General features: G+C 35.7%; 1 protein-coding gene across 6 annotated transcripts in view; it reads right to left on the minus strand.

The window, feature by feature from the left end:
• Positions 1-14,819, minus strand: part of QKI (QKI, KH domain containing RNA binding) — a 142,789-nt gene that overhangs the window by 92,061 nt on the left and 35,909 nt on the right. For all 6 annotated transcript variants that reach the window (XR_010381195.1, XM_064486488.1, XM_064486486.1 and 3 more), the window contains exon 2: positions 13,220-13,362. Coding sequence is in view for 5 of the 6 variants with exons in the window: in XM_064486488.1 (XP_064342558.1) it covers positions 13,220-13,362 (143 nt within the window). In the remaining variant the exon portion in view is untranslated. The remainder of the gene's footprint in view (positions 1-13,219; positions 13,363-14,819) is intronic.

Here is a 14,819-nt window from a genome sequence, read left to right on the forward strand (position 1 = left end):
GCTTACAACCTTGATTCTCTGTCCTCCCAAGGATCCTGAACTAGCAATTCTTCACAATCTTACTGGGTCTCTGATGCTTTCAAGCAGATGTTTTTTTCCTATTGCACCCTCTTTTACTAGAATTGCTCAGCTGGTCTGAATTACCCTTAGTTCTTAACAGAGAAATCCAGGACATTTTTAAGAAGTTGCCTTTTAATCTAAATAGATCTAGAATTGGTATCACTTTAGGCAATATAGTAACTTCAGGGTAAAAAATATACTACCATAAAAAAATGAGGGTTTGCGAAAGAGGAAAAAGATCACAGAAAATTTATTAACAGGCTTGGCTCTATGTTCATTTAGAGCAAGCTCTTCCTACTTTTCTGCAACTTGCTAACTCTACCTTCATGTATATAAAGTAACAGATTCTATAAAACTTCACTCCCTCTCCTCTCCTCTCCTCTCCTCTCCTCTCCTCTCCTCTCCTCAAACAATCCAAACAGAGAAAGAATAGCCACATCCCATCCCTAACTCCATTTGTTCAGTTAGACTATTTTTCAGTAGAATAGAAAACAACCTTTCATTTTCATGTTTTTAACAAAACATTTATTTAAGATTTGCTACGCAGTAATGAGTGAGATAGATGTTAGGGATTAAAAAAAAAAAGATAAAGGGGAAGAGGAAAAGGAGAAATTCTTGCTCTCAAGAAGTATATGAAAATGCCTTCACTCTACTTGCTAACTGAACTGTTTCTTGAAGTAAGTAACCCCGCCTACTCTTCCTAATAATAGTTGTACTCTACACAGATCTCTTTCTAAAGTAACTCGCATAGTGGATATACATTATATATCTCAAACATGGCAAAGGATGTCTGGCAAAATGCATTATGAATAGTAAGTACTTTAGCACTTCAGGTAACTAACAGGTAACTGTTTTCTTTATTTGTGTGCTCTGTCAAACTGGTTGGACTCCATTTTACGACACACACTTAGAAGACCCTCTGTGGCACATCCTATTCTTTTCACATATTGAATCTCTTGTGCTAGAACTATGACATTAAGATTACACAGAAAGACTTTTACCACAGCTAAGTAATCCTCACAATTATTATTTACTAACTAAAAAATGTTTTAAAATCAGTCAAAACTAACATATTAAATCCGTAACAAAATTTTCCCATCTTAAAAATAAACCAATCTCCACTGCTCCAGAACCAACAAAAACCAGCTCAAGTGTGTTAAAGGGCATACCACTGGGATTCTAATACAATTCAAACTGTCAAGGTCATCCTTCTCAAAATGGTGTATGTAGAGAATGAAAAAAAATTAATCATAGCAGCTGCTTTGTCTACTGCAACCAATTTCCAAGTTAATATCATTTGCCTTGCATTAAAATTCATTCTGTGTTGATTTATCATGCTAGTTCTGCAGCTTCATTCAATTAAAACAATGTCACAATACATTCAAAGAAAATCATTTCAAACAGCCTGAGCTAACTGCAACTTTAAAGGCCAAAAGAAAGAAAAAAGAAAAAAAAAAAATTCATTAACCCTACTGTTTAAGTACAGACCTTCTATATGGCTTGCCAATTATATTTCTGCCAAGTGGCATGTTAATTTCTAAAGAAGAGGTTAACAACAATCATGTCTAATGCTATTTGTTGCTGCTCACTTAATTTTAAATAGAAAAGATAGATTTCTCCCAATGACAAAATATAAAGTATTATAGCAAATCTTTCCATTAACATTTTAAAAAATCTACAATTAAAGCTAAAAAACCTTCTGTGGCACACTATTGAAAAACAAAACAAAAAATGGATTTCCAAAAGCATTTCAGTAAAACACTTCTAGTATGTGTTAAAGACTAATTTCTGCTTAAAATCTTAGAAAAACAATTTTTAAAAGAAGATGCATTTCTTTGGACTGCTTTGCCCAATAAGTTGATATCTGTTTTTAAATATTGTGTCTAGGATTTCCAAGGTGATTTTAGTTAGGTATCTTACAAAACTTACAGCATAATCACATAAGCAACTTAGTAGGTAAGAAACCCATACACACAAATGTACATTTATTGATTTGAAAGTCTTCCACTTAGCAGATGACAAAAAATGGACCACCTCTAGTGTAGGCAACACTAGTAAGCCTATCATATACAACTGTGTAAGATGAGAGCAGTCATGACTACTTAGCAATACAGCTGTTTTTAAATAAAAACACCTGAATCTTTTCTTTGATCTTATTGTTTTACTGATTAACTCTAGACTTATGACAGTGAAGGAGAAAGTGTTAACAATGCAGATTAAGTTTAAAAGTTTGCTGTGTCTTAAATCATTCATTATGAATAGCACAATGTTCTTCCAGTATTCAAAATCATTATCAAATTAAAAAACGGGGTGAGTTTGTCATTTATAAACAAATGAAGTTTCAACATGTCTTTGTGATTTTCATTTTCACCTACTCATTAATGTAAATGAAAATACCAATATTCATGTCAGAACTATACTCATTAATCAGCTAAAACCAGTTTGGCCAGGGATACAAGAGTTCAGCGAAAATCAGTGGAATTATTCTGTTTAAAAAATAACAACAACAATCAGAATGAATATATCAAAATGTCTTCTACTTTGAGGGGAGGCAAGTGTCTTATCCCTTCTCTATCTTCATATTAATTCTAGATAAGTAGTCAAATATGTCTTCTGCTACATAATAATTACTACAGAAACCATTTTGCAAAATCTTTCATATATTAGGCCTTCATACACATCTTCTGTTGGTGGCACATGGCTTTTTAAGAAGAAGCATTTACACCAACAGATGTTACAAGTGGAAAACGGTAACTAATAATAACCAAAGCATGAAATCTATAGCATGAACTTGGATATCCTAAATTACGTCAAATCTTCATCCCTTAAGTATACATACAATTGGGAAAGAGGCTAAAACCATTCAAAACAAACTCAGGTGAATAAGATGACTATCCTTCTAGAAGATAAATAACAAGTATTTACAAAAACAAAAAATTATTTAACCAATTAAAATAAAAATATGAGGGCAATGAAAGCCAACAAGGGTTTTATGACACAAATAGATGACAATGTATTTTGACAGTCTAAGGTCCTAACTCTTATACACAAGGCCCTCTAAAAGACCCCTAGCTACTTTTCAAACCTTTATTTTTGCTATTATCCTTTTGTTCAGACACATGTTCACTGTTCTCTAAAAACAGCAGGTGTTTTTAATTTTTGTTCCATGTAACACCTTTCTTTCTCCTTCCTTCCCACCAAACAACATGTCAAATCCTCCTAATCTTGAGCTCAAGTGCTCCTTCTGACATTTTCCTTCTGTGTTCTTCCACTCCTAGTGCCAGCTGTTTTCTCCTCCGAAGTGAGGAGCTCGGAACACTGTGCACCCACCTCCTACAGCCCATATATCACACTAAGCAAAGATATGCATGTCTTTTGAAGGGCATTCCTTGAAGTCAGAAACCAGCACCTGTTTTTTGTTTGTTTTAGTCCACAGTGCCTCACACAACATACAGCACACACAGAAGAAATTAACATCTATTTAGACTGCTGGATAACACAATTAAAAGGGTTCAAAAAAACCAGTGATGTTCATTTTCAGTGATTTTTCACTCTCACAATAAAAAATACAATCACTAAGTAAGTTATATACAGCACAGGAACTCATACTTTCAGAAGCTTCTGAAATGGGAAGCCTGACTGACTGATCCCAAGATAAACTCCAAACGGCACAGTCAGTGATGTCACAGAAACAACTATTACTCCCACTTCCCACCTCAACATGGAAGTATCTACCACGGGTGCCAGGACTCTGTTATTCAACCTTTAGGTGCTGAGCACGTCTTATTATGAGCGTTCCAGTGTAAGCTAATTTCTCTGTTTGGCACTTTACATGCATTAAGTCACTTAATCTTCTGAACAACACTAGAAAGGTGGTTACTATTATCATCCACATTTCATAGATGAGAGGTTACAAAAATAGTCCAAATCGTAGAACACCTAGATTGAATATAGAGTTTGGACACTTAATCAGTATAATATAACACCTCTCTTCTAAAGATTCCAAATATATACCCTCATCATACCAGCTACTCATGTTTAGTTTTCTCATTCTTATTAATCATTCAGAATGTTTAGTACAAAGTTTATAAAAACTCTCCTCAGATTCAAGTTTACTTTCAGAATGAGTCCAACTGTGTTCTTATAATTTCTTTTCCACCCACATCACAAAACACATCATTATCAAATGACTTTACATAACCACACATGGCCTTTTCAATATTTTCATCTTTTACTGGTTGAGATCACTGCTTTAACAATCAACATACACATCCTTTTCACTTTAATTGAATCTTATATGAATGAAAACCTTTATGTGATCATTAATTCATCCACATAATTTAATAACAAATATGTATAACTTCAAAAAAGAGAGAGAGTGATTATTTGCATTAAGATTGAGCTTCCAAGTGTTACCGCAGACCGTGAAGATGAGCCCAGGAGATGACACAAGTATGTATGTAGTAGTTCTGACCAGAGATTATGAGGTACAGTCTAAGGCTCTTTGAAATTGATTTCTTAAGTTTTACTGCACAAATATCATCAGCCTCATACACTGTTTCCAAAATGTTGATTCAGCTCTCTTAAAGAGACCTGCTCTTTTTGGCAAGAACTTTAGTTACATTTGACTTACAATAACCATTTTTTTACACCACCCTGGTTCAATGTTACATTGTTAAGAATAACTCAGTTTACAGTGTCTTTTAATTATTATATTCTGTTAATATATATGCATTTATCATCTCTTACTCTTGGTTCCTCCACAATATTAGCCTCCACATGTAACAGACTAAGAAATCTTAAGATTTTCATTATTTAATCTCTCTCCTTGTCTTCAGTCACTGCCATTCCCTATGTTCAGGCACTCCTGCGGAGCTGGAGCCTGGCTGTAGCAGCAGCCATGAGTGCAGGATTATGTCTTTTCATATTTCTCTGCCAGGTGCCTGGCACTGGACACACACAGTATTTCTGGATTAAAAGAACACCACCAAAATTTTACTGGTTTATACTCAGATCTCCTCTTTAGCCTTCATGTTTCTAATCACTTTTCAAACTGTGGGGTTTTCTTTTGTTTTAATCTGTGCTTAAGATTGCAAATTTATACTGCTTTTATACAAACTTACATTTAAAAAGGAAAGAAAGTAATCCGTTTTCTACAACCCCAAACACAACATAGATACATTTTTTGAAGCTCAATCAATTCCTTACCAAGAATAAAGAAAAATGATCACATCAATATGAAACACGGAGATGGCCAAGACCATGCTAGGCAGGCTACTTACTGATGATGTTTTTGAACTTAGGCAAAGCAGTTTCCTACTGCAGCCAAAACTACATTTCAGTTAAGTCCCCTAATTTATTTCTGAACTATTTTGTTCTAAAGGGGTGGGTTTATTAAGTCATATAATAACTGCTTTTCCAGTGAAATAATTAAATTTAATTCTAAGGCTAGTTACTGAAAAGTTCTCTTTCAGTGTCACCAAGGTACAGTTAAAGCAGGTTCCATAAAAAACTACAGTAGTTTTCTTCTCAAATTCTAACCAAAAGAAGGCATAAATTTAGGTTACCTACAATAAGCAGGCACAAAAATGGGTAGTCGAGCTCAAGTGGTATAACCTTCAACCATCCCATTTCATTGCCAGTTTTGGAGGGAAGAGGGTTAGGATTAGAAGATTCTGCTACTGACCACTTCACTCACTTCCAGGAGACACTGCTCTCTCAAAATGGGTCAAAAGTAGATCAGCACCTTGAGCTTTCCTTTAGTATCTAACAGAAATATCCAACAGCACTGAGAAGCAGGTTTCTCTCCAACTTTTGTATTACACTCCTTTGGTTATTTCAGTGAGAATCTTTAAGAGATATGGAGGTTAGATATCTGTGGTCAGGTTTCTAATTGACTCTACAAGTCCTCTGTACTAATAATTTTAACAGAGTAGATCCTAACAAACTCTTTTTGGACAAGGTCAATCACAGACAAAGCTTTCTATCTCAACTGAGCCTGGAAAACATTCACTCACGAGCAATACTTCTTCCCTAAAATTCCATCTTTTAATTTATTCTTCTGAACACTAATCCTTTTTAATATCAAAATGTATTACTTACAAAAGAAAGCATTCATATTTAAAGACTGTGAGAAGGCTTATTTTTAAAAATTGTTAAACTCTTAAAAAACCTGAGCTGAACAAAATTTATTGTTTTCAGACTGTCCTGAAATCCTTTTTGGAATAATTTCTATTAACATCCTAAGAAATTTAATGTATCTCAGAACCATAAAGAACCTATTAAATATTTGGTACACAGCAGGCCCTCAATATACCCTTGCAGAGTGAAATAAAAAGGAAACTTCAAAACCAAAAGTCATGAAACTGACTTTCATTATGTTGATCTGTTTAAAGTTCTAAGTCAACAATAATAGTTTCTCTACCTAAAATTTAGGGACATGCTCTATATTATCAAACTGTGCTGCTAAATTAAAAACTCCAAAATGTTACTACATAATCTGAAACACTTTGCAACTGCACTCAATAAAAATACGTATCTAACCATCTCCCAATCAACAATCTATCTCTAACAGTTTCCTGTATAAACTATTAAAGAAGAGAGAGGTACAGATCTTCTAAAATACTTTCACTCATTTTTAAGATCATGTCCTGACAAAAATCAAGGCTTAATCTAAGTATCGAAATAAGAGATTTTGTAGATCATTAAATTTTGACTTAAAGTCCACTTGTTTCTCAGGAGAACAAAGATGAAAGTAGTTTATATCAAGACTCTTAAGTCCTTCAACACAGTAAGAAAGCCACAATAAACAAACGTAAAAAGACTAAGTAAGGATAACTGACTGCACTGATCTATCCCTTTTCTCTGCTTGTAACTACTCCAAAACAAATGCCAGCTAAACAGTCAATTTGCAGATGACAATCATGAGAAACAGAAAACCACAAAAAAACTCCATATTAACTCAGAAGTTATGATTAGCCAAATTTTATCTGCACACCCAGGAAAAATACTCATGCTCCACCATTAACATAAATTATTATTATGAGCTATAGACAGTACTGTGAATAACATTATAAATCTATATTATTAATTACAGTGGCCAGGATGGGATCCTACTGGGATCCTACAAGCTGGAAAAAAAATATTTGAAAGGGTATTTATCCATCTTACAACCCTCTGATCATATGTGTCATCATGAGAGTCTAGACCCAAGACACACCTTTCAAGGCTCTGATCATTCAAAATTAAAACCCATTTTAAAAACATCAGAAAATCAAAGTTATCTTCATGTAAAATCTCTGGAAAAAGTCTCACTACAATTTCATCCTAACATGTCCAAAGCAACCAGTTTAGCAATCTAATCTGTTCATGTATATACCAGATGACTAACATCCCTAACAGCTAGACCTTGCCTATATTTAGAACTTACCTGCCACTCTGGCAGATCCTATAAAACAGTTTCTTACAACTCAAAAATGACAACCAGGCAAATTTAATGATAGAATTACTACTAACTCATTAAGACATAGCATCTTTTACTTATTATCAATCAGAGTTAACTCCATTCATACACTGTTTATAAGGTCTCCATGGATTCAAACAAGTCCTTAACAACTTAACTGGCCAAATTACCCTTTTGATGGCCTATGCATAACTTTAATCTTCATTAATGTCTGTCATTTTATGAATGTCTGATAAACTTCAGTAGTCCTAAATGATTTAATACAATATCTTTTTAGCTTTCATACAACACTGTGGGCTCCTTCAAGGAGAGAGATTTTTTTCCTTATTCATGATCATAAAAGCCATACTGAGTGCTATTCAGATACCATATACTTGTTATCTTCACTCCTCCAAACAATTCTGAGGTAGACCTTATGACCTTATAGACAACGAAACAGATTCCAAAGTTAACATGTGCTCAAACCCAATGTGATAGTCTCAATTATTTCTTGCTAATATTTATTTCAGTCCCCTTCTCATGCGGACGGAGTGACTCAATAATCCAGCTTATCAACCTCAGCACCACTAATATCTGGGGTAGGATAACTCGTTGTCGTGGGGACTGTCCTGTGCACTGCAGGATGCTGAGCAGCATCCTTGGCATCTACCCACTAGATACCACTAGTATCTCCTCCAAGTTTTGCCAACTCACATTATCTTCAGATACTACCAAATGTCCCAGAGGGGCAAAATCGTCCACAGTTGACAGATCACTGGGATAATGGAGTGTCAGCGGATGGGAAAAGAGCAGAGGCCTTCCACATCTGTAAGCAGTGTGGCCTGGCGTTGACACCTTCAGTGACCTGCCAGGAAAAGAGCATGCTCCAAGTAGCTGCCCCTTGGGCTGAGCCCAGCAAGAATATACATAAAAAAGATCTAAACCCACCCATAGCCGGCCTAGACCAACCTCAGCTAAGCCCAATCAGCAGAACCTCAGCCAACATACAATACAGACTAACAGAGAGTACAGACATCAAGGCTTGTTATTTTAAGCCACTGAGTTTTAGGGCCGCTTATTCTGAAGCACTGTTGTGGCAATTGTTGACAAATACAGCCAGGAAGAGGGTTAAGCCAGGATTCAAAACCTAGGCCCATCTGGCTCCAAAACCCACTATTACCTCAACTATGTCATAGAAAGTTTTCTCTACTGAATTAATATCCCCACCTCCAGGATGTGCTTGGTACACAGCAGAGATGCAATATAAGTCTGCTTTATTAATAAGTATAAATATTAGTAGATAAATTTGTAAAAATTTTTAATACATTTTCAACAGGCTACTCATATTACCTTATTCTCACACCATTAAGCCACTGACTAAAAACCCTTGTGAAGGACACTACACAGCACTGCCTCACTTCACCACCACTGAGTCTAAGACTCTTCTCCTGTCAGTCCCAGAGCCATACACAGCCAAGTTCAAAACAGTACCTCCAAATTAACACTTACTTTTATAAGTAAGTTGCTATTTGCAAACTCAAAATACAAAAAAAAATTTTTAGAAGTTCAGCAATAACTGAAAGAGTGAGGTTTTCATGCAGATATGCACAGCAGACATTTCTGGTGTACTTCCCATCTACCAGACGCTATTTTAGGCGGTGAGAATACAGAAACAGACAAAATCCCCACCCGCATGGGGTCTACATTCTGGTAACACTTACACAGTGCAATGGCATTTTCCAAGTGCTTCACATGTTATCAACTCACTTATAACCCCTCATAACTCTAGAAGAGATTACCTCCATTACAGAGATGAGGAAACTGAGGACCAGGAATGACAAGTAATCTGCCCAAAGTCATAATACAAGCAGCAGAGCCAGTCAGGGGTCTGAGTCCATACTTTTGACTACTATGCTACATTGACCCTTTAAAGTTTTAATATTAAAGCATTTCTGAGCCAAGCAGGATGAATTCGCTCACAAAATCAAGCTTACATACAAAAGGGGGAGGTGGGAGAGAAGCGTACATATATATAAGGACCTCTAAGACATATTAAGTGAGCAAAGACAAGAGTAAGAAAAATGCGTATTTGTTTCACTGTGGCCAATATCTAATTCATATTTATGAAATAAAATCTTTTCCCATACTGCCAAAATCTGACAGACTGCCTTGTTTTGTTTAATACAATTTTTTAAAGGTGAGACATAGCTCCTAATACAGACTACGAAACAGTTACTATTCATGTGGTACATACTGATAACCTCAAAGAAAAACTATGTGCAGATCCTAATTTTGTCAAATTCTTTTAACAGATATTTAAAATCAAGGTATTTAAAGAATATTTAAAAAAAAAGTGATCTGAGCGGGGAGAGTATAGCTCAAGTGGGAGAGAACATGCTTCGCAGGCACAAGGTCCTGGGCTCAATCCCCAGTGCCTCCTCTAAAAATAAATAAATCAATCTAATTACCACCCACTCCCTGCAAAAACAAAAAAATGAAAAACAAACAAAAAAAGATCTGGAGGACCAAAATGGTTTTATACCTACTTCTTTTCTCCCATGAATTATAAATTTTTCATTTAAAAAGCTTTGATAAAATAAACATTTTTGGGTGCCAAGAGTCATCCACAACTCACACACCCACCTACCTATCTGCATGCCCACAGCTGGATGTCTGACTTCAAACTCAACACCACTTTGCAGCTCAGGAACCAGGGATTCGGTTATTCCAAATGATCAAAACCTTTGAGTTATTCCTGATTTTCCTTCACATCCACTATCTAATCTACCAGCAAATACTATTGGTACTAAGTTATCAATCTCTGCAGGATCCAAACATTTCTAAGTCCTCTTGTTCAAGTTCCTCCTGGTCTCCCTGCTGTCACCAATACCCACAGCCTTTCTCCACACAGCAGCCAGAATGAATCTCTTAAAATCCGATGGCTTTCCATTTCACTCAGCAGTATACAAAATCCCACCCCTACAGGCCCCTCTGCCAACCTTTTAACCTCACATCTTACCACACTTTCCAAGCATGCTCATGCCTGTTATTGCACTGCTGCTCACTCTGCCTGGAACGTTCTCCCCTCGGATGATATTCATGTTTTCCTCCCCATCACTCCATTCGTGACTCTGCATTCCCTTCATTTTACGAGACTCCTTGACTATAAACACAAGCCACTACTTATCTGCTCACCACCCTTTTTTTTCCCGTAACACTGACTGAACCTAAGAAAATATTAATTTGCTTATTGTCTGTCTCTGCTACTGCAATGCCTGCTCCACGAGAGCAGAGATGCTTAGTTCACCACTCTACCTGCCTCCTGGAACAACGCCTGTCAAAAGGACCCTATATGATCACCTGTTAGCCTGGCTTATGATGATGATGTAAGCAAATGAGAGCAGTACTTCTCAAACTTCAGCACGCACCACTATCATCTGTAGGGCTTGGAAGACAGACTGCTGGGCTTCACTCCCTAGAGCTGCTGATTCAATTAGTCTAAGATGGGGCTTGAACATTTACCAGTGCTTAGGAGGTGTGAATACCGTAGTCCTGGGACCACATTTTGAGAACCACTGATCTAGACAACATCACACGTTCTACCTAAACACATCCATCAGTAACAGCAGTTGATCATACCAATAAATCTCAACTGGTAGAAGAACAGGAATAGAGTAAATAGGTGCTCTTCCCTCTGGACCTACACTATAAAACACATCCCTTCTAACCTAAGGCTGTATGGGACATATGTCTTTTAAGTAATGCAATATAATATCACTCTCTGAACAGGATTTTTTTTTTTTTAAAGAATGGGAACCAGGCATATCAAGCTTATATCCTCTAACAAGGTTTTATGCTCTTATGTATCCTATGTTAATGACTACTGCTGAATCCTTATCCTTTAGAGTTTAAGTAAGCAGATGAGAAGGCTGATGTCGTTTAGGAGATACTGAATCACCAAACAGTAGTAGACTCCAATTGGGACAGCTGTCCAGATCACAATTCACCATCCTTGGAATCATCTAATACCCAGGGTAGGTGCAGGGTGGTCATATCTAGGTTATGTCAGTTAACCCCAGTCCCTAGTCATGGCAGATTGGTCAAAAACACATTCTCTGTCCTAAGAATCTGAGGTTTGAAGAGAGGTGCTAATGCCAAATTATGTTAAAAGCAAGGCTCTCAACAGAGAAGGTCTAAACTATGGCTGAGGTTCCCAGAACTGTCTTGCGTGGTTCCTCTCTTTTATAAGGTTTTATTCTCTAACTATTCCTTTAACCCTTTGGATTATATCCAATTATCTTCCAACAAACTATTTCTTTACCTACATTATCCAAAACTGTTTATATATTTGCAGCCAAAAATATTTATTTATAAAAAGACATTAAAGGTATTAAGTTTTTAAAGAAACTGTATTAGAAATGTATCTTATAAAATATCAACATTTTTCCCCATTAACTCAAGACATCTATTTTCCATCTCCAGACTAGGATACCATCGATATAATCAATGAATCTTAAGAGTACACATCACATTTTTTACTTTACAATACTAACTTCTTGTATTTGCTTTCAGAAGTCCTCTGAAACATAGCAAAAAGCCATCAATTTGCCTTTATATAGTCAATAGGTACTGGATGCCTACTGTGTCAATATTATGTGCACTGGGAACACAGCAGTAATAATAAAAACAGGTTCTTGTTTTAAGAATCTTATATTCTGCTGGAGACAACAAACAAATAAAAGAAAAATACCAGATAAGTGCTACTGCAGAGAAATAAAGAGACAAGTGAAATAATGAGTAACCAGATTGCTTTTAAATTCTTTTTTGGGTTTTTTGGGGGAGTGGGTTAATTAGGCTTTTATTTATTTATTTTTTAATGGAGGTACTGGGGATTGAACCCAGGATCTTGTGCATGCTAAGCATGCACTCTACCACTGAGCTATACTCTCCCCCCAGACTGCTTTTAGATAAAATGGTCAGAAGGCCTCTGTAAAGTGACAGTTAAGCTAGAATCTTAGGACAAGAGGAAGCCAGCCAATTAAGATCAGTGTATAAGAAACATAAAGATCTTTAGGCTGGGAATAGACTTGACTTATTCTTAGGGGCCAATGTGACTACAGTGCATTGAGAAAGAGGGATAATCATTTAATGAGGTCAGAGATAGAAAAGAACGTATCACATAGGGCTTTGTGACAAAAGGCAGCATTTGGAGCCATTTATAAATTTATCGTATAGTACAAGGAAACCATCCACAACAAAATGCTCATAGAGAACAGCTGAGCAAGGGGCTAAGATTAAAAAAAAAAATTTACAAACAGTGATTATCATAAAAATGTTAGCACTGCAAGGAAGCTAAGCTGTCTTCAGTTTAACTTCTCATTTTACTTAAAGGACCAAATGCTTCTCTGGGGTCTCTGGCTTCTCTGCACAGTCGGGTCAAAGACAAAGCTCTTTCTATAATTCTTGCCTCAATTTGAAATGTAAAATCAAGTCTTTACTATGTGCATTTCCAAAAGTGACAAAGCAGCATTCAAATGAAAACATATTTAAAAATAAAGTTTAAAAATTATCCATGCTAAATTATTCACACCTCTAGCTCCTCATGAAAATATTTTTTAAAGTAGTTGATAATGCTTAAGTATTTTACCACCAGACAGATCTCCTCCCAAGTACGTGAAGCAGGGAAAAAAAAAAAGAATATAAACAAAATATACTTACATCTGGGTATTCTTTTACAGGCACATAAAGTTTCTCTTGTAACTGAACAATAGGTCCCACAGCATCAGGCAATTCTGCACTCCTTTTCTCTGTACTGCCATTTAATGTGTCATTGTACATGTCTTTCCGTACTCTGCTAATTTCTGTTAAAAGTAAAAATTTTAAATGTGTTAGACAAAAAATATTCTTTCTAGTCCAGGAAAAAAAAAATAAGAGGGTAGGGGAGAGTTTCATTGATAAAGTGTTAAAACTCAAAGAAGTAAAGAACTGTTGACCTATTCTATCATTCTCCGAATTAAGACTACATTTAATAGAACTATAGCCTTAATTAACTTCTACCAGAAATCAAATTTATACCAAATAATATATTTTATTAAAACTAAGAGCCCAAGCTCTTAGTCCCTATGATACAGACCAGTTATCTTACCTAATTTCTCCATGCTTAAACAAAGCCAGTCATCCCAAACGACTGTCTCAGGCAAGTAACAGCCATAAGAATGCCTATCAGATGAAAGTAGTACCAAAGGTTCCTTCATACTTCAGAACTAACCTATCCGAACAAGATCTTAACTGGACCACTTCCTCAGATATTTTAGGTATCTTTGGAATATCCCAACAGAGATGTCCAATAGATACATAGTGATTTTAAGTTCAGAAGTCTGAGTCTGTTACACAAACGTATTGATTAAAGCTGCAGGAACAGAAGAGATGTCTTAGAGAGGGTATAGGGAGAAGAAAGAACTGAATCAACCCTAGAAAAAGCAGTATTTAAGGAATGAGGAAAAGATCCAAACCAAGAAGAAATGGAGTTAGACAGAAGAACTAGGGAAGAGGGGCAAGAAAGTGCTAAGAAATGACAGACTGAAGGACAAGGTGATCAACAGTGTCAAATACCATGGAAGTATGGTAAGGTAAAGAGCAAGAGAAGGTACCTTGGATTTGACCACAAAGCCAGTGGTGATTCAGAAGTTCTGAGGAAAAGATAGTATGAAGATTAAACTAAACTGGGTTAATCAATGAAATACAAGGGAGAAAGCAGAAATACCTAAAGTCAATGACTTTAAAAAAATTATTATGACAGTTTCAAGGCATAAATATTACTTAAAAAAAAGCATGAGAAATCTATTTTAATGAATCAAGTCATATACAAAGAAATCAATTAATTCTTTCAAGAATTCATTATTAAGCTTTCACAGTATGCTAGAGGACAGGCCCTTGTCCACTGGAATACAATGTCTAATAAGGGCTGTCATTATTAAATTAGCTGAATGCCTCAGTATGAGAGATCTCCATGTTATAGATTATGTTCTCCCTGGGGAAAAGACTCATGTCCACTAGTATTTAAAAATAAAATCCCTTTAATAGTAAAATAAAATAACAAATCTTATCTCTTAAATAACAATTTGCTTATCAAAGTTTACCAAATGTTTATCTCTGAATAGCAAGTGAAATTTTCCTAAAAATCAAAAGAGGGCACCTTGTATTTAAATACATTATAAAGGCAAGACTTGATTCTTTAAGTGCTTTTTTCTACCTCTACTTTCATAATGAATCTTTCCTAAAGACATCTAGTACCAAATTAGCATTCATCTTAAATTAG

This window comes from Camelus dromedarius, chromosome 6 (assembly GCF_036321535.1).
Source record: "Camelus dromedarius isolate mCamDro1 chromosome 6, mCamDro1.pat, whole genome shotgun sequence".
Taxonomy (NCBI): domain Eukaryota; kingdom Metazoa; phylum Chordata; class Mammalia; order Artiodactyla; family Camelidae; genus Camelus; species Camelus dromedarius.